The sequence below is a fragment of the Triturus cristatus genome, chromosome 10, assembly GCF_964204655.1.
Source record: "Triturus cristatus chromosome 10, aTriCri1.1, whole genome shotgun sequence".
Lineage (NCBI taxonomy): Eukaryota > Metazoa > Chordata > Amphibia > Caudata > Salamandridae > Triturus > Triturus cristatus.
The window spans coordinates 414,137,638-414,162,916 of NC_140593.1; the positions used below are offsets into that span (position 1 = coordinate 414,137,638).

The following is a 25,279-nucleotide window of genomic DNA, read 5'->3' on the forward strand; positions in this document are numbered from 1 at the left end:
ATATAGGCAGGATCTGTGAGGGCAGCTTTGTAGTTTTTCTCTATGCGTGGGTTAATGACCCTAGCCGGGTCTTTAAAAACCTCTGGCACATGTTTTATTACCCCCTTGATCATAGGTAGTATGGAGGTAGACCTATGTGCGGTATCAAAGGTGTCAAGGAGGAAATCCTCTTCTACCGGGTCAGTGTGTAGCTCTACCCCGTGATAATGTGCGCCCTCTGAAGTAGGTGGTGAAAACCTAATGAGTCTTCTGGTGGAGATGGCCTGGACGGATAAAGGTCATCTTGTGGGACGTCTGGATTATTATAGTTGTCCCATGGGTCTGGGGATCCTGTAGGGGTGGGGTCTTGTGGCACATCCCCTGGATCGTAATATGGGTCCCTCTGATCATCATCGTCTGGAGACGGGGTCGGGGAGCGATGAGGCGGGGGTGGAGAAGGCAGAGGTGGAGAGGGTGGAGGAGGAGGGGAAGGCATTCTGAAAGAGAGGTAGCAGAGTCTTTCCTCTTTGGAGGTGGAGGCGGAGCCGGTTTGTCCAAATGTCTCTTTTTAGAAGAGAGTGCCAAATGTCCAGTTTTTGGATCCTTGGTAAGTGTCTTTTGCAAGGGATCCGGTGTAAACAGTTCCTGTGACAATGTTTGTTCCGTCGGCACCGAAGGTTTCGGGGCCGATGATTTTTTTAGGCTTGTCCGTGTCGTGCTTTTTGGGAACCTCCGATTTCTTGGTCGGTGCCGAGGGCCTTATGGGGTTTGGTCGGTACCGAAAGGCTGGGTTTCGACACCGAGGACTTTGGTGCGGCGCTCGGTCTTGAGATAGAGGCCAGTCTCTTTTTCGGTGCCAAAGTGTGTTTCTCGGCACCGCTGGCAGGCTGGCTCGAGCCCCCGGAAGGCTTATTTGGCTTCTTCACCGGGCCCGAAGGTGGGGTGTTTGAAGCAGTGTCTCTGGTCTTGCCTAGGCCCGGAGGCGAAGGCGTGACCGAAGCCTTTTTGGGTGTCGGCGCGGGTGTGGGAAGGGGTATAGTACTCACGACCCTCTGCGCCGGGGTGATGTCCTCCACATCCGAGTCGTTGGCTTCGGAAGCACTGACGAGGTCCTCTTCGGTGTGCTGCTGTCCCGGAGCTTCGACGTCGTCCCCGAAGATGTCGACTGGAACGGAGGTCGAGGAGTGCACCATGTTTCGTCTGGCCCTTCGATCTCGAATAGTCTTTCGATCTGAAAGACTTGCAGGCCGGACAGTCTCGAGCCTCGTGTTCAGGGGAGAGGCAGAGGTTGCACACCTCATGAAGATCGGTGTGGGGGAATTTGGACCCACATCGAGGGCACTTCTTGAATGGAGTTCTTTCCATCAGCCGGGACCGGAGCTTGGATAGGCCCGAAGGCCGCCGTCGATGACTGGAATCGAAGATGTGTCGAAGAGAAGGTGATTGAGGAGATCTCGATCAGAACAATACCGCGATGAGAGAGGATTCCGCTTCGATCGTCGAACTGGAAATGTTCGGAACCGGAGCGCGAAGTATTACATCCGAGCCCGATGGCGGAAAAAAACAATCTGAGGATGGAGCCGAAGCCCATGCGCAATACGATCCAAGGGAGGAGTCACTGACCTCGTGACTTCCAAAGACTTTCCAAGAGGAAAAACAAACTGCAAACATCCGGGCCCAACACCAGATGGCAATCTATGCAAAAGTGTGTAATCTGCAGCTCATATGCCTCGAACATTAAGGGTTTAAAAGCGCTTGCTGGTTCCTTCCTGGCCTCTAGCAATTTTCGGCAACAATAAAAATGTCATAATGACTCTGGTGTTTAATGTTCTTCCTAGAGAGAGATCGGAGTTTTGTCTAGTGGAAGTTTTGCCTCCTGGAAAGGTAGCACATAGGGTTCATGTGCCTGCAGCAAAGAACATGTACCATACAGATCACAAAGTGCACATAATGTAAATAGGTCAGTGGGCTACTGCGTGTGTGTAGGTGGCTCTGTGGGTGGCTCTATTTGTGTGTGGGTTTCTCTATGTGAGTGGCTGTGTGGGTGGCTTTGTGTGTGGCTCTGTGTGTGGGTGCAAATGCAATAGGTCTCGCATTTGAGAGTGAGTAAGCTATTGACATTGTAAATAACAATGCTGTTTCTTTAAATGTTTTAAAAACAAACAAAAATAATGTCATGAGCAATGCCAATAGCTCTAACTTTAACAATGCCGAGACCATTGCATTGTTAATGCTTGTTGATCATTATTAACAAATGATCAACCTGCGAGCCAAACAGATGCTCTCCATTGAAGGAGACGTTGAGCAGATGTTGTCTGACTTGGAAAGTGTTTCCATGAGGAAACGGCCTTTAGTGCTCTGAAGTAACTAAGGGAGAAACACAGCACTCTATAAAACCTCAGTAAATCAATGGATCAGTACTTGCTGGATGCTATGAAGTGTCTTATGAATTTTATGGGGACTATGCCAGGTTTGCAGGAGCAGGTGGATATTTTTGGGCTTCTCATCCATACATGTAAGGCTGATACATGGACTGGGGTCGAGTGCGGCCTTCACTTGCAGATGCTAGCATGACCAGTCTATTGCATATCATGCTTCACTGAGACGCCGCCGGTCCCCCGGGATGTCAGCTAAATGGCCGTGTAACAGACAGCGTATCTGCCCGACTGGCTGGCAGGTCCCTTTTATGGCTATGTGCTTAAACAGTGGTTTGCTTTGTATAATTTCTATATGTCAAAAAAAAAAAAGTGGCTTATGAATTTTAGAGGCACCCACTTGAAAATGTGGCGTTATAGTTTTGGGTTCACTAGCTCCTAGACTTTTAACCCCACTACCTCAGGGAGAGCAAGAAGTTCCCAATGGTTCAGGGAAGGTCACGCTTGAGGGATCTGGATAAATCATAGCAGTCTTCTTAAGCACGAAAGTATAAGATGCAGGATACAAAGTCACATAGGATTTACCAACATCCAAATCACATCCCATATCCATCACTGGCTCATAAGCACTCTATCAAACCATAGGGTAGGTTACGGGACATTCTTTATAGCTCCAAAACTGTCTCAATCCACAAGTCCTCCTTCCTTGCAGGTGTCAATCATTTGGGCCGTAGCTCTGTCAGGGTATACATTCACACAAGTTAGTGCAGCTCCTAGATATTTAAGCAAGGGCTGCAGCTTCTGCCTTTTTACTTTGTTCCTCGACTAATCTTTGCCGTCACAGAAACAACAATGCAGTATCCCTGACATTTTATTTCCTTCTCCGGTTTACAAAAGTACAATTTAATGGTTACAATACTTTGGGCACTGGTACTGATCTGGGTCCACGCTATAGAGTGAGAGTGCCACCTTACAATTTCAGCTTCGCAGTCAAGAAACAGTCATAAGCATCATTTGCTGAGGAGTGCTAACACCAGATAAAAGAGCAAAACATTTTAGTGGGATATGTATTTTGAGGCCACTGGCCTGCCATCTGAAGTGGCATAGGAAAGGAAAATGTTGTAGGAGAGCAGCGCTTCATGAAACAAACAAGTATGATATGGGTGTAGTTAAGGAGCAAATCTGTGGAAGGGTGACGAACACAGTACAAATGTAAATTTGTAGGCCTGATTGCTACTCCAAGGACAGGTACCCCATTAAGACCTTAATCTTTATACATTGAACCCCCATCATATGAGCCATAAGACATGTCCTCAAAACTTGCACGTTCTTACAAAGCCCATACTCTAAGGTGTAGGACCACAATTACGGCAACTGAACGTTATGGTATGTTTGGGGGAGGATGATAATGCATATTGACCGTTTGTTTTTGGTAGATGCAAGTATGCCCATTTTATACAGCTAACTACTGTTTATTATATGTGTTATAGATAACTGCCAAGCTATTAGAAATGCAATATATTCATTTATTCGCTCTCCTGTGTAACCCTTAATTTTTTCCTTCTTCTGAAGAGTGATGGTGTCCAGCAAGCAACCTACCTTGCTCGGCGGTACTGTCATGAAGCAATACGAGAGATTAGCAAATTACAGCCTTCCACGGAGAGGGATGCCCTTATTCAACTCACAGAAATTGTACTCACACGAGACAAATGACAAGACCTCCTTCCACCAAGTCTGGCAGCTACCAACCAAACTGTGCCTATACAGTCGGGGTTTCCAAAAAAACACAACACCCCATGGACAGTTAAATGTCTTCAATCGCATCGTGCAGTAAAGTACTGTATATTTTAACCTAAGTTTTATGGAAGAAGCCATAATTCTAAATGTTAAAAATAGTAGATCTATTGACTTGTAACATGTGCATAATTATGTCTGTATGTATGTGTGTGGCATTGTTTACACGTCACTTATCCACACACAGACGCCTACAAAAAAATAAATCATCAATTTGTTCATGTTCAGTTGTTCATGATTTTTGTATGTAAGAGAATCATTAAAACGGAAGCCTGGGTCGCCAATCCGTACAAGTCAAATTTTACGTGTGTGTGTGTGTGTTTAACAGCTAGCTCGTGTCAAACAAAAATCACTTAAATTGCAATAATAAGAGAATGGTTTATTATAAAAGACTGTACATACATTTTTAATTAACAGGTTATATACAAATTAAAAGAATTTCCAATTTTAAAAAGAAATACAGGTTACTGGCTGTCAACATTTTAGAAAATTATAATGTTATGAGAGCAAAAAGCATTTTGTGTAACTAATGATTTTAGATGAGCAGGATGAAGAAAGAAAACTTTTAAACAATAAAACCCCGATGTTACTGCAAGTTCAAACCATCAGCCTTTCTATCTATATGTGCTTTAAAAATCTGAAATTCAGTCATCAGTACAATTCCCAACACCAAATAGGAGTAACTCATTTCAGTAGGTCCACAAAAAGTCTTTAAAAAATGTACTAGCGATTAGAAATACCAGTTAGTGCTGCAATGCACAAGGCAGTTTTTTGTAATGTGTCCTGACGTCATTGCTTCATATTTTATAGAGTGAAAACAAGACCAAAAGGACACACATGTAGATTAAGTATCAAGTGTTGAGAGGCATAATGATTAGAGCACCCTTCAGTGTGCATTTGCTGTCCAGCGTCTCTTGAATCAAAAAGGAAGCAAAGATGATGGCTGGCAAAAATGGTTTGTAATATTCTGGATACATATACAATGGTCCCCCTTTTGAAGAAATTAATGACCGTGTTTTGGCCCTTTCCCTGGAATTGCCTAATTGGCATTAATATTTTATAAAACACACAGCTTGTAGTCCTGGTCCATCTTTTCAAGAGTCAGTTGTAACAAAACGTATTTAGGTACAGCTATATAAAAACCATTTTGGGTTTATAGCATGACATTCGATGTCTGAACTTTTTTAACAAGACAGCATCCTAGAGTATTCATAAATATTTCAAATTTAAAATGTGCGTATTCGGTTATTATATATAGCTAAGGCTACCATAGGTATTGATCTTGGTATATACTTTGTAAGACAAAAATTGGTCAAGGGAATTTTTTTTTTTTGCAAAGCTGGCGTTTTAGATGACCTTGTAAACCAGTGAAGCAAAATTGCTGAACTTTGGTTCACTTATGTATTTATAAATGGAAAAAAGTTTATAATGCAAATTCACTCATTTAAAAAAAATAAGTACAAATTACAACATACATAAGACCACCCATTTTTCACAATGCCATATAATAGAATTTAAGTGAGTACTCTGGGTAAATATTACAACAAATTGGAAGCTTTTTGGATTTTTTTTGTTTTTAAAGTAGTATTTCAGTTCATAAGTTTGTAAGCATGCTTTTAACAAATATAGTTTAAAAATAAGCAAGAATCTAAACAAAAGTAATTCGACCAGCACTTGTTTCTCAGCGTTTAGGTTAGTGAAACGTCTTGATGTTAGTTCTCATGCTGCACTGAAACATTATGGCACAAATGAATTATGATTTCATTAAATACTATACCCTACATTCCCAAAATATTTAGGCTGGTCATAAAATTAACAACGCATAAGTAAGTACATAAGCATAACCGATTTGTGGGCAGTTTTACAATTTAAGAAATTCAACCAGGCAACACACGAACTGTCTATCGAGAGTTGTACTTCAGAATTAAATCCATTAAAACAGCATGTCTTTGCAGGATAATGGGGACATTTCTTTTACAAGTACTGTGACATTTGTTACATTTTACAATTGGCCTCAAATAATCACAGCATGATTCAGTAGGGTCTCAATCCAAAAAGGAAGCCAAGTTTAATCGGCATAGTGCATGATTGATTCCACGTAGTTCCCGGGGAAAAGGCCAGTCACTCCATTGGAAACGCCTTCATACCAGCCATCATCATTCTTTTTTATTACGTATATGATTGAACCCTCCATAAATGATAGCTCGTCATCCTTGTCCTTGGAGTAATCATATATTGCAACAACTATAGATTGAAAACAAAATAATCAAATCAATATGTTAAACAATAATTTAGCCATAGAATGCTGAAAACAATTAACTGCAAACAAAATGGGTCTAAAGGTAGACAATATGTTTATATGCTATATCTGACACTAACGTAATAAAATAAGTACCTGAAATTATTTCCCTCCAGCTGAACTATTCCCAACGGGACAATGTCCATTATTCCTGCAGTCTGACGGAAATGAAAATACGTGTGCTACCTACAAAATGCTCGGCACACATGATGCTTGTCTCACAAAATTTAAATGGTTAGATCTACAGCACACACTTCCATATAACAGAGGAAAGCTGTTCAATAATCATGTGGAACTTAAAGCAATAACGAGTAAAACTAGCACATATGGTAACAGGTAGTGCTTACAGATAGCTGCCATTTAGAACAAAACTGTACTAGTATTTAAGGTAGTTTATGGCTCACGGAGAGCAAGCAATATTTCAAAGTAAAATAAACTTTCAGAGAAGGGACATTTTGAATTTTTGTTTCTGGAGGCAAGGTGATAAGCCCCAGTTTGCACAATTACCAAGATTCCAATGCAGAATCTATTTACATGTATGAAGCTTACTCTTTGTAAGTTATTGCCACTAGGTGGTAATACAGTGCGCAGAGTCCAGGGGACCCCCAAAAGTGTACAGGATTTAATGTATAACCCAAAGTGCTCTATTAGTGGGGACGAGCAGCCTTAAGCCTAACACAGAGAAGTGTAAGACATTTATTGCACAACATTGATCAATAATGGACACACGAATCAAGGAAATCCAGAACAATATTAGAAAAATATACTTTGTATTTAATTTTAAGACCAAGATCTTCGCAATAAGGTAAGTCAGTTTTGAAATAAAGACTTCACTTAATTTTTATTTTATTTTAAAAAAAAAAGACATTTCGAAAATTCAGTTCAATGATATCCTAGGGGGAAAAACAATATCGTGGTTAAACAGGTAAGTAATACACTTACAATTCCAATCAAGCATCAGGCGCCCAATACTTTTCAATGGGAATTCTTCTTTTGGTAAACAGGAAGGAAACCAAGGACAGCAGAGGCGAGTAGAGGTTGTATGGGCACAGTCTGTTCAGCTCCCCACGGCCCAGGGACTTTGGGTGCAGAGCTGGCCGCAGTCCGGGGGAAGCCTCTGGATTCACAACGCAGGCGCCGCTGTGGAAATTAGTAGAGATCCGGATGGCTCGGGAGACTTCACTGCAAAGGTGATCCACTCGGGCCTTGGGCGTCAGGTGCAGAGTGGGCAGGGATCGCAGTTCCAGCTGAATCATGAGCCCTTTGGAGACAGTTTCTTCTGGACAGGTCCGCTGGAGATTGGAGTCTTCGAAGGCAGGAGTCCTCTCCGGGGTGTAGAGGTTATTGGCTGCAAGACAGGTCGCAGGTTCGCAGAAGCTAGAGACAGGCGGTAGGGCTGGGGCCAAGGCAGTTGTTATTTTCTATCTTCTTGGGTCGTCACAGATCTAGTTTCTAGGTCTGGGGGAGTCACTTAAATACTAGATTAACGGAGCATTTTAGGGGAGTAGCAGGTAGGGCCAATCAGCACCTTACCTAAGGTGGCTACACCCTCCTGTGCGAGGGGGCATATACCTAGCCCTGATTGAAGGGGGTCTGGCCATTTTCAGGATGTCAGGGACTGAAAGGTGGGCCCCATCTCACCTACCTTAGGGGTGGGCACACCACCTATTCTCCCAAGTTGTCCTGCCTAGAGTGCAGCTAGCAGCAGATTGAAGCCCCCAGTGTACACCCCCAGAGGCTGGGGGTTGCATTATAAAGGCGGCAGGCCTTTGAAGCTTCCCTCTTTGAGCACTGGCACATCCTGGCGAAGGAGGTGTGAACTGCAATTTGTAAAACCGATTTCAGCATATTGAGACCAGCGTTTCCCCTCAAGTTGTTGTGTTTATTCTGTACATAGTCCCTATTTGCCACTTGTTCATGCACTGCGCTATCTGCACTTGTGTCACTAAGAACAATACATTGTGTTATGAACCTGTGATATGTAATGAAATTGTGACTATAATTGACTTTTGCATAAAAGAAGGCCCTGTTCTAGTATTTATCACATTAAATGAATGACTAAATTGATTTTGTGCACCACAGATATATATACATATGGTTACCGATGGGAAAGAGTCCATCTGGACCAGGACTTTTTGACTTAACACACTCCTGCATCAGACCACAAAAACTACCTGAAGGTCACACAAACAATTTATTTTACTCTTCAGACATCCACCTCATTGAACAACTGAAAGTTCTGCACTTGAGAGGAGCATATTTCTCAAGATATGGTACTCCGCTTATACATAATTTGTTACACCCAGAAGTCCATTATTTTTCCCATCATGTTCCCTTTTGTTACCATTCTTTAAATATAGGATGCCCATTTAATGAAGATTACAGTTGCTAGTTGGTGCACTGTTTGTGCTATGGTTCTAAGCTATTTCAATGTGTTGCCAAACCAGCAGGCGTTCTGAACATCTATTCCAAGTCCATTCTTAGCAACACAATGCAAATCCTTGCCATTTTATTGTTGTTTATATATCTCCTCATCCCCATACTGAGGTGCTGAATCATATCTGGAAAACTGGTAGCACTTTACTTGGTGGAAGTCCTATGGATTTAAAGGTGTGTCTCTGTTGTGGCTTATCCGAGCAATGTTTCAATGTTGTGCATGAAGACCAGAGTTGTAAGAAGCTGAAGAGAAATATGTGTACAGCAGGATGCTTACGCATTAGAGCTGGTGAAGGGATGGATACAGTGTGTGTACGGTCACTGTGCCTTATTTAGAAACTGTTTTAGAGTGCATGTCAGAGACTGCTGTGTGTTGCATCAATTGGGAAGCTGCACGTATGTAAGTGTTTAAGAAAAGTATGAGTATACGGTTATGCAAGCAAAAAATCTCCACATCCTTCGAATGGTCTGTACAATCTAAAGTAATTCATATAGAAAGAGACAGGAGGGAAAATCTGCTACTGTTAGTGCTGCATTCTCACAATGAATATAGCTCACAAGCAGACATAGCCCACACAAATGGGCATTATTGAAGAAGACTTAGTAAATGCTTTTGAGAAGAGGGGTGGACGGCGGCCTACTTGCAACTAGCAGAGGAGCAAGCCATGGAAATTAACATAGTACAACCAGCCTTAATATAAGCTCTGCGGATTCTAACCGGGAGTGGCAGATAAGCCGCTTATGGGATTGGGCATTATAAAATCAGGCCATGCATGTGCCCTGGTGTGTCCCCAGGAGCAGCAAATTAATAAGAATCAGAAATGAGCATTTTGCAGCTGGCTATAGTGTTTGCTCTAGGAATCTACCTAGGCTTAGCAGAGCAGCAACTTCAAAGGGATTTGTGCTTTTGGGCCTCAGCGAGGTGGGTGGTTCCCTAAAGCCTTTGGAAACATCTGGTTACATTAGGGAAAACACTACAGGAAGACTCCTTTGACATTCTGCCCTTCACATCGACACCATAGTAGCGGAAGTAATATCGGACAATACATTAGCCAGGTAAGGTGCTTCCCTTGTCACATGAGTAATGAGGCCTATATGCGGAGGATAAACTCTTTAGATTGAGAGGTGGGAATGAGACAACTCAGCAGTAACACCTGGAAAGCAGATTTAGGGCCCTACACAATACAATATACAACCAACACACAGGTTCCCACACAGAGTCAAAAGAATCAATTGTGGGGCTGCTGTTAGCAAAACAAAGTCTGGTTATACAATGGTATAAAGGACCCTCATCCAAGACCGCCAGTTCTTTAAAGGATGACAAATCGTGTAACTAGTCTTCCAGAGGCTTAAACCAGTATAATATATCGAGAGCCTAAACCAATGGATATTTGGGCCCCACTGAAGCATTACACAGCAAAGCACACAAACTGAGATAAAGGACAATCGGGACAAAGGTCACAGTACAAAATGAAGGAATCTGTTTAATATAATGGCTAGAACGAAGAATACACACTGGGTCTCAAACAGAACTGTGAGCAGAACAGTGGGGTTATCCGGCATGGGACCACAAGACCACAATGGTACATAGGGTGCATCATTATAACCATTGGACTTCTTTCATACGGCACTCTCGTGTCAGAAAACGGATGGAAACTTAATATGAGATCTGGAAGGCGGTATTGTTATGAGGTGTTACAAAGTCACCTCATAACTAGTTTGTATTAGGAAGTTATGGCACGGACGACAGGTTTGGGGGAGGGGGAGGGGGGGGGGGGACGGGACAAGTAACTCTGCTACGTAAAACAACTTTTTTACTTCAATAAATTTATACCTTCAGTTCTACACGCTACTGCATGTTTCCTGGCCTTGAAGGACAGTGTAGCCTCTGTAGAAGAGGTTGTTCAACTAATTAAAGGGTATTTCTGACTATGTACTAAGCACCTAAGGCTGTATCATCTTTCCCAATGCAACTTGATATTCGTTCACAGCTACAGACCTCCACTGCACAAATCCACCTTTACAGATTCCTTCATCAACTCCATGCTCAATTATACTAACATGGGCTCTTTTGGAGAAGTCAACACTTGGCACTACAGATTTGATTTGTTCACCATAAAATCGTCTTTCTAATTTTGAAACTCTCCACTTACATCTGCAGGTTTCTGTATCTACAGATAGATCTGGACATACTTTCGATAGCATGCAGTCTACGCACCCCTACTTATCTTGGACTGATACAGATTTTAGTGAAGTGACCCAATCCCCATTCTACTCCATATCAGCCATAGGATAGGGTTGGGTTGAATGTCCTTAGGCACTGTGCCAACCTGCTCACATTTTTGGATTCCAGAAGAACCAGTATGTTTTCTTGCACAAGCGATCTTTAACATGAAACTCCTGACAAGTGCAAATTGTGATGGTTCTCTACAAGATAGTCCTGGACTCTGTTGGGTGACAGGAGTCTACCCAAAACAGTACTCCTTTTGACATGGAGGTTCCCACAATCATGACCAGCCGATTACACTACTAGCATTTGGTGACAATTATAGTAGTAGACTACATGCAATTTTACCTAGGCCACTTTGGGGAAACTGATTCTCCCTCCTAAGTTTGTCTGTGTATGACAGGGCTCCTCATTCCACTTGAGTAATGTTGGTCAGCAATACATGTAATGGGGGTACCCCATACCCACCCAAGATGCCTTTGTGACCTCCTAGGTTGAGAGCCTTTGCTCTCGGGAGACCCAGAACAAAAGCATGTCCAGAAAGAGAGCGTAACACCCCCTCCCCCAAAGAAGGGCCTAGATAGTCAGGTAGGCGTGCCAGCTCCAGGATAATACCAATCCTAATGAGGGCTCCTGTGAGCTGGACATAATTTTCTCTTTTTTTTTTTTTAAGTAGCCATCTTTGTGATGGCATACTGAGGAATTCTGGGACAAGGTTATGCCCACTTCCCACGGGATGTGGTCATATAGAGGGGGGAGGGAGTAGCCCATTGGATACTCCCCTAAATTCCTTATTTAGGGGAGTCTTAGGCACCAGAGAAGGAGATCCTGCCAATCTATGAAAAAGGGCATGACGGGCCGCAGAAATCTGCAAACCCTCTGCAGGATTCCAGTTTTTTGGATGATGATGATTTTTGTTTGTGAAGTGAAGACACTTCTGCTAGGAGTGTGATGGGGCGTTCTGATGCAGGAGGAGAATGTAGTCCTGATCCCAGCTCAGGCGAGTAGCATATACTGCTTATTGTTCAGTCAAAGAGGGATTGTCTTCCATGAAATAGGAAGCAATGTATCTGGAAGAGACATATATTGGATGTAGATTCCTTACTGCCCCACCCATCCTCCCCACTCTGCGAACTGATTTGTAGGAATAGGGACTTCCCTAAAGGGCCCTACTTTTGACGCACCAGTGGTCAGTTTCTTTCATGGCTCTGAACTTCTGGTGTGGAAATTCGTGTTAAGGGCTAACGTCGGCACGCATGGGCGGCATCTGTGTGGGTCCCACTGCATTGTCCCGGCCCCCATGATGATGGAAGCAGAGCTGACTGACGCCGCCTGGTGACACGCCACGGTGCTGCTGGGGAGGGGGGATCCAGCCTGATGCATGGGGGCGGCATCTACGGCAGGCATTTATCTCTTCCGGACACATCGTTACTAAAGGTAAGTAACTTGTTCTTCTAAACCCTTCTCTCTTACTCTTCCCCCTTCCATCTCTCCATTATTCATCCCCAACCTCCTCCTACTGGTATGAACCCCCCCCCCCCCCCCCCAAAAAAACTTTCCAGTCCCTTCCCTCTTCTAACCCTCCACTACTCCGTTTCATTCCAAATACCAGACTAACATGTCCACCCCTCAAATTCATTTAATATTTCCCTATACTAATTCCCCACTAATCCGGTTGAGTTCCAGAGTAGCACGCTACTCCTCAAAGTGCTTAACACCTCATCAGGTGTAGCAAGCGCTATATAAATGCAAACCTTTTCCCTCTTCTATCCCTCCACTAGCCTTCTCAATCCAAATAACAGACTAACATATCCACCTGTCAAATCACTTTTTGTATTTCACTGTACTAATTCACCACTTATCTCTAATGGGTTCTGGAGTAGCGGGCTACTCGCCGAAAAAGCACTTCAATGTCTTGTCAGGGGTAGTAAGCGCTATATAAATGCAATTACAATAAAATACCTGCCTTGAACCCAGCCCTATCTGCCGTCCTCTGCCAAACCTGCACCAAAACGACGTCCTACAGCTGTGTCCCTCCAAAACCTGTAACTGCCTGCCTTCAATAAAGAACAAGACCTCCTAAAGAACAGCGGAACTGTTTCCTACATAAACACCAAAAGAGAAGACTCCCAAGGCCTCCATCAAAACCAGATACCGGAAGCCACCACTACACCTGTCGCCTTTGGTGCAAACAAGGATCCCCAGCCCTCAAGAGTTTCAGTCCATCGTGGTCTCACCCCTCGTAGACTCCCTGACATTACCTGCAGCCTCTGCACGCAGGCCTCCCTTGAACGCTCCCTGTGAGAGAAACTAAACTACTATAGACACCTCTGCATCCATCTCCCCCGGGACACTAGAAGAGGACCATAGGTGTCTCGACGTCCCCAAGCATCATAAGCCTTAAACCCCACTGTTTGTTCACCCCCACTGGCTCCCTGGCCAGAACCTGCAGCCTCAGTGACTGATCCCCATTAAAACCTATTACGCTCCGGATGCTATTTTGCACCCTGCACATGGCCACCCCGAGCAGCTGGTGGTGTACTGTTGGTGCTGCCTTAGACTTTGCCCACCAATCACCTAAACTCCTGGAGATTGGTCCTGTAAGTCATTGTACTGCACCCGTTTGCGGAACTTGTTCTTCCTTCTATAGGATAACATTGCAGAACTCAAAAACTGCAGTGTCCACTTTTTGAACGGAAAATAATTTATATTAAAAAATGCTCTTAACCATTTTTCTTAGATGCCTAAACATACATAAAGATGCTTGCTAGTTTAATAAATTGGTGTGGATCTCCTTCTTGAGTCATGTTGTCATTTATTGATAATTTTCTGTATTTGCAAATGTCTTGCATTCCCCTGTGTTAAGCCTAATGCTACTCGACCACACTACCCTTTAACAGAGCTCTTTGGGATTCCATAGCCAGACCTGTGCAATCATAAGGGAACCCCTGCACTCTTTACACTGTATATCATTTTTTGATATAGCACAAAGAACCAGCTTCCTACAACTATTCTGTCTTTGTGAATCTCAATATATGGTTCTTGCACCGCTAGTGCCTGCAGTTCACTGACTCTGTGTAGTTATGTTCTAACCACTACAAGGTGGTCTTCCAAGCGAGGAATTTTAGACCGTGTATGGATACAAAGGGTGGTTTCATCAGCTGCGCACAAGTACCAGATTGCGGTTCCATGTAGGTGTTGGTGCCTCTCTGGGTGGCACTATTCTTATTTCTGTTTCCGGAACCTTTTGGTAACTTGTGTCTTAACCGGAGATGTCCGAATTCTATGTCTTCAGGAGCCATGAAGCCACACAGAGTGCCCCCCCCTCTCCCCAAGGTGGAACACGTCCTCACTCCCCCCCCCTGCATGGATAGAATGCCCTGCGGTGTTAGTAGCGGCATCATTTTCCCTTTCCTAGATTCACTAGGTCTGAACTATGTGTCTGGCATATTGCGGTGCTATGAGTAGAAGGGTCATGCTAGTCTGCTTGAACCTTTTACGTGGTAAAATCAGTGGAAAAGCATATGCATATTTCCTGACTATGCTATTGATGAGACATTCCTCAGGGATTGGTGGATTGAGTATCTAGATGCAAAGTCTTAACATTTCACGTTCTCTTGTGTTGCGAACAAGTTCACCTGTTAAAAACCCGCTGTAGCGCTGGTTCAGTTCCCATTTGTGGTGTATGGATAATGTTACTTACCCAATAAGCATTTGTTGGTAGGTGACTCCTCCTTTGTTAGGTTGTTTTACCGTAGAGGGTGAGAATGGAGTGATAGTGAAGAATAGAGATGTCCATGCGTACGTATGTAAACTAAAGAGAACTGCAGCAGCTACAGGTACCTGGTGGGCGCATGTGAATCTACAGCTCTACATGCCAAGAACAGATGCTTACTGGGTAAGTAACATTATCCGTTAGAGGCATGTGAGCTGTAGATCACATGCTGTGCTTAGACTATATAGCAGTATCCTCCCAAGGCGGTGACTATCCTGTAGCTGTTTGAGTTGTCAAAGTGTTTTAAGTACTGCTTGACCCACATTGGCTTGTTGTCTTGCTAACACATCTAGACAATAGTGTTTGGTAAATGTGTGCAGTGTAGACCATGTTGCAGCTTTGCAAATGTCAACTATGGGATTGTTTCCCAAGAAAGCCATAGTGGTCCCTAGCTGGCAGGTGGAATGTGCCTTAGGGGGTACAGTTAGGGTCCTCTTTGCTTTTGCATAGCAAGTTTGAATACACTTAACAATCCACCTTGCAATACCAGATTTGGAGATAGGATTGCCCTTGTGCGGTGGTGCAAAAGCAACAAAGTTGTTTTGTTTTACGAAATGATTTTGCTCTTTCAATGATTTTGTTCTTTCAATATAGTACAAGAGTGCTCTTCTGACATCTAAGATGTGTAGAGCTCGTTCTGCAACAGAATCAGGTTGAGGGAAGATTACAGGTAATCCTACTGACTGATTTATGTGAAATGCAGATACTACCTTAGGTAAAAATGTGGGGTTGGTACGAAGAACAACTTTGTCTCTGTGCAGTTGGAAAAAAGGTTCTTGTAGGATTAGTGCCTGCAGTTCACTCACTCTCCTTAATGAAGCTATTGCAATGAGGAAAGCTTTTTTCCAATAGAGGAACTGTGGTTCGCATTTGTGCGTGGGCTCAAAAAGTGGGCCCATTAATTTTGCAAGGACTATGTTAAGATTCCACACTGGGGCAGGTGGGAGTCTTGGTGGTATGATTCTTTTTAGTCCTTCCATGAAAGCTTTAACTATGGGTACTTTAAACAACGACAAATGCTGCCTATGTTGTAGATATGCAGCAATTGCTGCAAGGTGTAGTCCGATGGAGGTGTAAGCCAATGCTGACTGTTGCAAGTGTAACAGATAGCAGATGATGTCTTGTATGGAAGCATCAAGAGGGTTAATATGATTGTTATTACAATAAATGACAAATCGCTTCCACTTAGCTGCATAACAAGCTCTTGTGGTAGGCCTTCTAGCCTCCCTAATGATAGTGATACATTCTGGTGGAAGGTTTCATATTGCGAGGTTCAGTTGTTTGGGATCTGAGTGTCTGATTTCTCAATGGCTCTGTGTTAGGAGACTGGAGGTTAAATGCAGCTTTTGGTGCGGGACCAGAGACAGCTCCAACAGGGTTGTGAACCAAGGTTGACGTGCCCATGTGGGAGCTACTAGGATTAGTGTGAGAGATGTTTGCCTGAGCTTCTAAACCACTCATGTAATAAGTGGGAGTGGCGGAAAAACGTAGGCAAATATCCCTGACCAGTTCATCCATAGTGATTACCTTTGGATTGCAGGTGTGGGTACCTGGAGGCTAAGTGTTGGCATTTTGCGTTTTGGTGTGAAGCAAACAGATCTATCTGAGGGACTCTTCAAGCTTAGAAGTATGGGAGGAGAACTTGAGGGTGAAGTTCCCATTCGTGTATTTGCTGCCTCTGCCTGCTGAGGAAGTCTGCAATCTGGTTGTCCACTCCTGATAGGTGTTCCGCTAGGAGATAAAGTTTGTGGTGAATGGCCCACCTCCAGATGTCTTGGGCTACGTGGGACAGTTGGAGAGAGCGAGTCACCCGTTTTTGTATGTAATACATAGCTGTCATGTTGTCTGTACGAATCAAGACAGCTTTGCCCTCCAGGTGAGTCTGAAACACCTTGAGAGCTAGAAATATTGCAAGCAACTCTAAATGATTGATATGGAGCAACTTTTGCTGTTGGCCCAGCTGGCCTTGCACTGTGTGTTGTTGAAGATAAGCTCCCCAACCAGTGAGGGACGCGTCCGCTGTTAGTACTTTCTGTGGAACCTGGCCTATGAAGGGCCATCCTTTTGATAAATTTTGTGTGTTCCAACACTGCAGAGAGCGAGGAGTACAGCCGCTTACCAAGACTAGATCAGTTAATAGACCCTGTGACTGGTTCCACTGACTTGCTAAGCATTCTTGAAGTGGACACATGTGCAGCCTGGCATGGGGGACAATCATGATGCAAGATGCCATCATTCCCAGCAGTTACATATAAAACCAAGCTGGAAGCAAATGATTGAGTTGAAACTGGAGAACTAAAGCCTGAATATTGCGAATTCTCACTGCGATGGGAAGCGCTAGAGCCTTTTGAGTATCTAGAGTGGCTCCTAGGTAGTTCTGAGTATTGGTCGGTTGGAGATGTGATTTTAGCACATTGACTGTGAATCCTAGTTGATGTAGTAACTGAATTGTTCTGAAAGTGTGCAGAAGACATTGCTGGTATGTGCTGTCTTTAATGAGCCAGTCGTCCAAGTATGGGAAGACAGGGATGCTGTGTCTTCGCAGGTGAGCCGCTACTACCGCCAGACACTTTGTGAAGACTCTGGGGGCAGTGGTGACTCCGAACAGGAGTACTTTGAACTGAAAGTGTTGACCCGCTAACACAAACCTGAGGAATTTTACGATGAGCAGGGTGGATTGGAATATGGAAATAGGTATCTTTTAAGTCTAGAGTAGACAGAAAGTCTCCTTTTTGCAGGAGAGGTAGTACTTGAAGTGTTACCATGTGGAAATTATCTGACTGTATGTAAAGATTGAGTTCTTTGAGATCTAATATTGGTCTGAGAGAACCATCTTTCTTTGGGTATTAGGAAGTAAAAGGAGTACACGCCCGACCCGTGATGTTGAGGTGGTACGGGCTCTATAGCCCCTTTTAGAAGGAGAGACTGTACCTTTTGTTTGAGGAGGTGTAAGGGATCTGGTGAAAGTTTGTGTGACTTTGGGGGAAAGTTTGGAGGAGTGTTGGTGAACTCCAGGCAGTAATTAGAACGGATAGTTTGTAGTACCCACTTGTCTGTTATTGACTGCCAGATTGGTAGGAAGTCTGAAAGTCTTCCAGCAACAGGTGTTGAGTGGTCGGGGGGGGGGAAGTGTAGGTAAGTCACTGTTTTGTATAGGAGGGGGAGGTGCGTGTGTTTGAACCTCTACCCCCTGCCTTTGCGGTTGTTGCCTCTATAACCCCCTCTGATGTAACCCTTCGAGGCAAAGGGTTGGTTATTGCCCTTGTAGGTGGAGGTGGTCTCTGAGGAGGTACTTTTGGAGCCTCTGCAGTAGAAAGAGCGCCAAAAGGAACCACAGGCTTGTGTTGACTGAAGGGCTCCCATGGCTTTGGCCACTTCAGTGTCTTTCTTCACCTTTTCCAGTGAAGAATCTACCACTGGGCCAAAGAGGTGTTCCTTATCAAAGGGTGCGTTTAATATGGAGGTTTGAACCCAGATATGCAGAGCCAGGCGTGTCTCATTAAAAGGACGCTGGTGTTTACAACTCTAGCAGCATTGTCTGCAGCATCTAGGGTGTACCTAATTGCATTATTTGAAATAAGTTGTCCATCACGTACTAGGTCTTGTGCTTTAGATTTATGTTCTTGGGGCAGAAATTGGATCAATTGTTCTATCTCGTCCCAGTGCGAACAGTCATTTCGTGCTAGCAACGCCTGAGTGTTAGAGATGCGCCAGAATTTTTCTGCCTGAGTGGCCACCCTTTTCCCCAGAAGTATCAATAAGCTTGGATTCTATAACCAGGGGCGGAGCCTCTCCTACAGTTCGGAAGGTGGCTCTTTTTCGTGCGTTGGACACAACCAGGGAGTCCAATGGTAATTGTCCCCTTGCATACACTGGGTTAGATAGTGGTGGCTTGTATTTATTATCTACTCTAGGGGTAAGAATATGAGCCCTGACAGGGTCATTGAAGAGGTCATCTACTTGCCTGATCATCCCTTTGAGCATGGGTAGTGTGTGTGATGACTTCTGTGAGCTGCAAAGGATTTCAAAGAGGAAGGAGTAGTTTCTTACCTGTAACTCCAGTTCTGTAGTAGGGGTATCTCTGTTATAGTCATAATCTATGAATAATCCCCGCCCATGTGCGGGGACCCCGGAGCAATCAAAAATATCTCTTAAGCTGTCCCGCATTTGCAAACCTGCAAAGACACTTAAGAGACAGACAAAATAATACAGCCTAATCACCACAAGGCTGCACTGGCCAGCACTTCCTCTGAAGTGAACACAAAAGCCAAAATAAAGTTGAAATGTCATTTTTATTCACATTTGACATGTTCCTTTATTATCACACACTCCCCTCACCAAAATCCCTTTAAACAATAGAGAGGAATGGGTGGACAGACAAGCCCTATAGGCTGTCATTATGTGTCTGCTAAAGGGATACCGTGCCTTTAAGAAACTCTCCAGAGACCCCCGGTATCCCAGGATGCACAGCCAACACAAGTTACTTTCAGTTCTTTTTGAAGGTGTATAACAACAGGCCTGATACCGTCAGGTTACTCCACCGGGGAGGAGGGAGGGTCGCTTATGACTATAACAGAGATACCCCTACTACAGAACTGGAGTTACAGGTAAGAAACTACTCCTTCTGTAGTAGGGGATCTCTGTGTATAGTCATAATCTATGAATAGAATGGCAAGCCCATCCCAACCAACAAGAAGCGGTGGAGTAAGACCAACCACCAACAAATCACTGTGCAAACAAATTCCTTAGCGAAGCCTGTCCAACCTGCGCATCTGCCCTAGCATCAGAGTCCAGGCAGTAATGCTTTGTAAACGTATGGACTGACTTCCAGGTGGCAGCCTTACAAATGTCAGCAATGGGAACATTCCTAAGCAAAGAGGTGGTAGCCGCCTTTCCTCTAGTCGAATGTGCTGCAGGCTTACCCCCTAATGTTTTATTAGCTTTTTGGTAACAAAGCTGAATACAGGAAACAATCCATCTGGAAATGGACTGCTTTGAGGTAGCTAAACCAGTTCTTACCGAACCATAATTAACAAACAGTTGATCCGACCTGCGGATATCTTTTGTCTTATCCAGGTAGAATTTCAACACCCTACGCACATCAAGTGAATGCAGAGACCTCTCCGCCGGAGAGGAAGGATGCTGAAAAAACGTAGGCAAAGTTATCATCTGATTCACATGGAAATCTGATATCACCTTAGGCAAAAATTTAGGATGGGTACGCATCACTACTTTAGAAGCATGGAAAACAGTATACGGCTCTTGGCAACACAGAGCCTGAATCTCACTCACCCTCCTGGCCGATGTAATGGCTACAAGGAAGGCCGCCTTCCAAGACAAATGCTGCAGCGAAGCCTTATGGATAGGTTCAAAAGGCTCCCTCATCAATCTAGATAACACCACATTCAATTCCCAAGGTGGAGAAGGCCTTCTAACAGGGGGAAACACCTTACGCAAACCCTCCAAAAAATCCTTAATCACAGGGATTTGAAAAAATGAGGTTTGAGAAGGGCCCTTCCTATACGCAGTCAGAGCTGCGAGATGAACCTTAATAGATTGAAAATTAAGCCCAGACTGAGCTAACTGCAGCAGATAAGGCAAAATAACGTCTTCTTTACAGGATGTAGGGTCAAAGTCCTTCGCCTTGCACCATAAGCAGAATCTCTTCCACTTATAGGCGTAGGAGGTCCTCGTAGACGGTCTCTTAGCCTCTTTTAAGATCTCCATACAGTCCTGAGGCAGGTTCAAGTGTCCATACTGCACTAGCTCAGGAGCCATGCTGCCAAACTCAAGGACGAGAGATTGGGGTGAACCATCTGCCCTCCGAACTTCGTGAGGAGGTCCGGCCGGCACGGCAGGCGCCGGTGTGGCAGAACAGACCGGTGAAGAAGGTCGGTGAACCACCATTGTCTCGGCCACTCCGGAGCAATCAGGATCATTCTGGCTCTGGATTGCGACAGCTTGATCAGCACCGCCGGAATCAGGGGAATGGGTGGAAAGGCGTAGAGAAAGCTGTTGGACCAGCTGATCCACAGTGCATTCCCCAGCGTCCCTGGCTGGTAGTACCTGGACGCGAAGTCGCGGCATTTGCTGTTTTCTGCCGTAGCGAACAGATCTATATCCGGAGTGCCCCATTCTGCGAAGACGTCTCTTAGCACGTCGTCGTTTAGCACCCACTCGTGGTTCTCTTGAACGAGTCTGCTGAGCGCGTCTGCTTGGGCATTCTGCACTCCCGGCAGGTGGGTCGCCGTGATCGTCAGATTCCTGGCCACCAGCCAGTTCCAGATCGCCTGTGCCTCCCGAGACAGGGTGCGTGACCGGGAGCCCCCCTGCTTGTTGAGGTAATACATGGTCGTAGTATTGTCCGTCTGAACCAGCAGGGAGGACGTCCTGAAGGAGGGATGGAACGCCTTCAAGGCCAAGTGTACTGCTCTGAGTTCCAAAAAGTTGATATGGTAGGTCGTCTCCATCTGCGACCATATCCCCTGAATCTGAAGAGGGCCCGAATGCGCTCCCCAGCCCTGGAGAGACGCATCGGTCACTATGGTCTGGGCCGGAATGTCCTTGTGAAAAGGGGTCCCCTTGCAGACATTCTCTGGGGAACACCACCATTTCAGAGACTGCCGAGCGTGCTGAGACAACTGGATCTTGTCCTCCCAACGCCCCCTCCTCTGGTCCCATTGATCCTCCAGACATTCCTGCAGGGGCCTCATATGCAGACGTGCATTGGGGGTGAGGAAGATGCAAGAAGCCATCGACCCCAGTAATGAAGACACCGTCCTCACCGTAGGAGAGCGGGCTGAGATGAGATGCAGAGCCTTCCCACGGATCGATAAGCGTCTCTCCTCCGAAGGACACACGCTTGCGGTCAAGGTATTGACTGAAGCCCCCAAGTACTGGAGACACTGCACAGGGATCGGCACTGACTTAGTCATGTTGATGTGCAGCCCCAGACGGTGAAGCAAAGCCGCCGTCCTGTTGAAATGGCACTGGGCTTCCTGATAAGTGGACGCTTTGATTTATTTATTTATTTATTTATTTTATGCAATTTTTAAAGCGCTCAAATACCCGTACGGGTGTCTCGGCGCTATCGATTACAGAACTCACTTCTTGCGATGAGGGGGAATTAGGCAGAGAACAGCCATGTTTTAAGGCTCTTTCTGAACTTGAGCAGCGTAGGGGCCGTTTTGATGTGGAGTGGTAGTGTATTCCACAGCTTGGCAGTAGCGATAGTAAAACATTTATCTCCCCAGCTGGCCTTTCTTGTCCGTGGGACTTTCAACAAGTAGGCTGAGGACGATCGTAAGGTCCTAGGTTGTTCCACTGGGCAGAGGGCTTTTTTTAGGAACTGTGGTCCGGAGTTGTTCAGAGTTTTGTAGGCTATACACAGAGCCTTAAATTTGATTCGGCTCCTAATAGGGAGCCAATGTAGCTCTTTGATGTAAGGAGACGTGGAGGTGAATTTGGGGATGTGTAGTAGGGTTCTGGCCGCGGCGTTTTGCACCGTCTGGAGTTTGAGTACCCTTTCCTGAGCGTTTAGAAGAAGGGAGTTACAATAATCGGTTCTTTAGAACACTAAGGTGCTGATAAGTGTTTTGCCCGCGGACTGTGGTAAGTAAGGAAGTAGTTTATTTATTTTTTTTAGGGTGTAGAAGGCAGATGATACCACAGCGTTGGCGTGATGGAGGAAAGTCAACTTATTGTCAAAAGTGACTCCCAAATTGCGGACCTTGACTACCGGTTGGGGGGGGGGGGACCCAACTGAGATGGCCACCACTGTGGGGACCATGCCGGCTGCAAGCTCCCGAATGTCATCACCTCCGTTTTATCAGAGTTTAGTTTGAGGCAATTTGATGACATCCAGGAGCTTATCGCCTTCATTCCCTCTTGGAAGTTGGCTGCGACAGATGTTCCATTATTGTGCACCGATAATACTAGTTGAGTATCGTCGGCGTACATTGTAAGGGCAATTCCATGCGATTTTATCACCCTCGCTAAGTCCGATACATAGATATTAAAAAGCGTCGGACTTAGCGAGGAGCCTTGTGGGACTCCGCATGGGACGGAGAAGGTCTGGGAGGTGAAATTACCCATCTTGACTGTCTGAGGGCGATTGGCCAAGAATGAAGCAATAAGATCTTTGGCCTTGCCTCTTATTCCTAAAGCCGAGACACCAGTCGTCCAGGTAAGGGTACACAAACACCTTGGTCTTCCGCAGGTGTGCCGCGACCACTGCCATGCACTTGGAGAACGTCCGTGGCGCAGACTTCAGGCCAAACGGGAGTACGGAATACTGGTAATGGTTGTTGCCTACCAGAAACCTCAGGAACTTGCGATGCTTCGGTGCGATCGGCACATGAAAGTAAGCGTCCTGCAGATCTATGGCGCACAGCCAGTCTCCTCGATGCAACTGAGGGTAAATCTGATGCAGGGACAACATACGGAACTTTTCTCGGCGGATCCACCTGTTTGCTTGACGCAGATCCAGAATAGGCCTGAACTCGTTCTTGTCTTTTTTTCTTACGAGAAAGAACCGTGAGTAGAGACCTTTTCCTTTTTGCCTCAAAGGAACAGCTTCTATCGCCTTCTTTTTTAATAGAACGTCCGCCTCCCGCTGGAGCTCCCGCACCATGTAAAGGGAGCGCACTGGTGGAATCTGTGGAGGCGAACTGGTGAAACGAAGACAGTAGCCATTGCAAACAATATTCAGCACCCACTTGTCCTGTGTTATTGTCCTCCACTCTGCCAGGTAGTGTTGAATACTTCCCCCCACCGGAGCGGGTAACGGATGAGGGGGAAGTAACTTTTCAGGGCTTCGACCCGGACGGGCCTTTGTTCCCCGCCGAGGACTGATGCTGGCCTCTGCCCCTCTGCCGCTTCTGAAAGGGCTGCCTCTGGTACTGCTGCTGTTGCTGGGGCTGTTGCTGGGGGCCCGACTGACGCCCTTGGCCCCTCTGCTTGGTGTAGCGCCTGCCCGAGGAACGGAAGGACCTCCTCTGCTCCTTAGGCCGCTCCAGCCCCACCGCCTTCAGAGTCTCCGCCTCAGCCTTCATGCGGGCCATCTCGTCATCCGCATGCGACCCGAATAACGTCGTGCCAGAGAATGGTAGATTGGCGATCTTCTGCTGCGCTTCCGGCTTGAGCGGAGTCAGCCGCAGCCAGGAATGCCTCCTCATATGTATGCCGTGGCAGTACCCATGGGCCGCCAGCAACGACACGTCCCCCGCCGCACTGATGATCCGATTAGAGACCATCATGCCCTCGTTCAGCACCTCTTGAAAATCCTCCCTCTTGTCTCTGGGCAGGGAGGCCGCGAACTGTTGCAGGGAGTCCCAAAGAGACCTGTCATAGCGCCCCAACAGAGCGGAGGCGCTAGCGGCCTTCATTGTAGTAGCCGACGTGGAGCACATCCTCCTCCCCAAGGAGTCCATTTTGCGACTCTCCTTATCCGGGGGAGCCGTGGAGGAAGGCGTCGTAGAGTGTTGCTTACGAGCCGCCGCCACGATAACAGAATCCGGTGGGGGGTCCACTCTGAGGAACGCCGGATCCGAGTCAGGGGCCCTGTACTTCTTTGACAGTCTCGAGGGCGCCGGCTTCACCACGGCCGGCGTTAAGAACACCTCCATCGCAGGTTCCTCCAGTCCTGGGACCAGCGGGAGGAGGGGGCGCGACAGATGTACTTTATGCAAAGTCTCAAAAATCACAGAAGTAGTGGGAATAGGGGTAGTCACTGATATCCCCAACTTCGCAGCCCCTCTCAGCAACACCTCCTGGAACGTGGCAATGTCATCCACTGGAGAGACGCGGGTAGGAGGCGTCACTGACAGCGAGGGCGAATACTTGCCAGCCCCCGAAGAGTGCGTGCCCCTCGACCCTCTGGAACGGGACCGATACCTCCGTCGACCATTTCCAGAGCGAGTGGAGGATCTGCGCCTACTCCGTGATCGCCTGCGAGGGCGAGAGCGAGATCTCTGCCGGTGAGGGACCCTCGGGGGAGGGGGCGGTGGCTGCGGTGGTGAGGCAGGCAGCTGATGCACGGGCAGAGGCAGCGGAGGAGGTGGCGGAGGAGGAAGAGGAGGAGGAGGCAGAGGAGGAGGCTGTGGAGGAGGAGGCAGTGCAGGCACCGGTGGAGGCGCCGGTGGAAGGTCGGGCACCGGAGGCAAAGGCGGCCGCTGGGTACGCAGCGGGGTCAGATGGTCTGAAGCCCCATCACTTCTAGCCGGAGAGCCCCCATCATCATTGTCCGGGCTCGCGGCCACTCTCCTCTTCTTGGCGGGCCTGTCCCGCGGGGAAGCCACCGAAGGCGAACGTCCGCGCCTCCCCGATCCCCGACTGGAGATCGTACTCACCGAGGACGTATTCCCCGATGTCTGGGACGTCGAACTGTACGTCGA

General features: G+C 46.2%; 2 protein-coding genes across 42 annotated transcripts in view; one reads left to right on the plus strand and one right to left on the minus strand.

Moving 5' to 3' along the window:
* PDSS1 (decaprenyl diphosphate synthase subunit 1) overlaps positions 1–4,371 on the plus strand; it is a 321,226-nt gene extending 316,855 nt beyond the window's left edge. The window contains exon 11 of the mRNA XM_085631745.1: positions 3,927–4,371. Coding sequence (XP_085487871.1) covers positions 3,927–4,067 — 141 coding nt within the window. The 3' untranslated portion in view covers positions 4,068–4,371. The remainder of the gene's footprint in view (positions 1–3,926) is intronic.
* Positions 4,372–4,506: 135 nt separating this feature from the next.
* The window catches only part of ABI1 (abl interactor 1), a 363,080-nt gene continuing 342,307 nt past the window's right edge, over positions 4,507–25,279 (minus strand). For all 41 annotated transcript variants that reach the window (XM_085631728.1, XM_085631730.1, XM_085631720.1 and 38 more), the window contains one exon: positions 4,507–6,392. In XM_085631728.1, the coding sequence (XP_085487854.1) occupies positions 6,217–6,392 (176 nt within the window). In that variant the 3' untranslated portion in view covers positions 4,507–6,216. The remainder of the gene's footprint in view (positions 6,393–25,279) is intronic.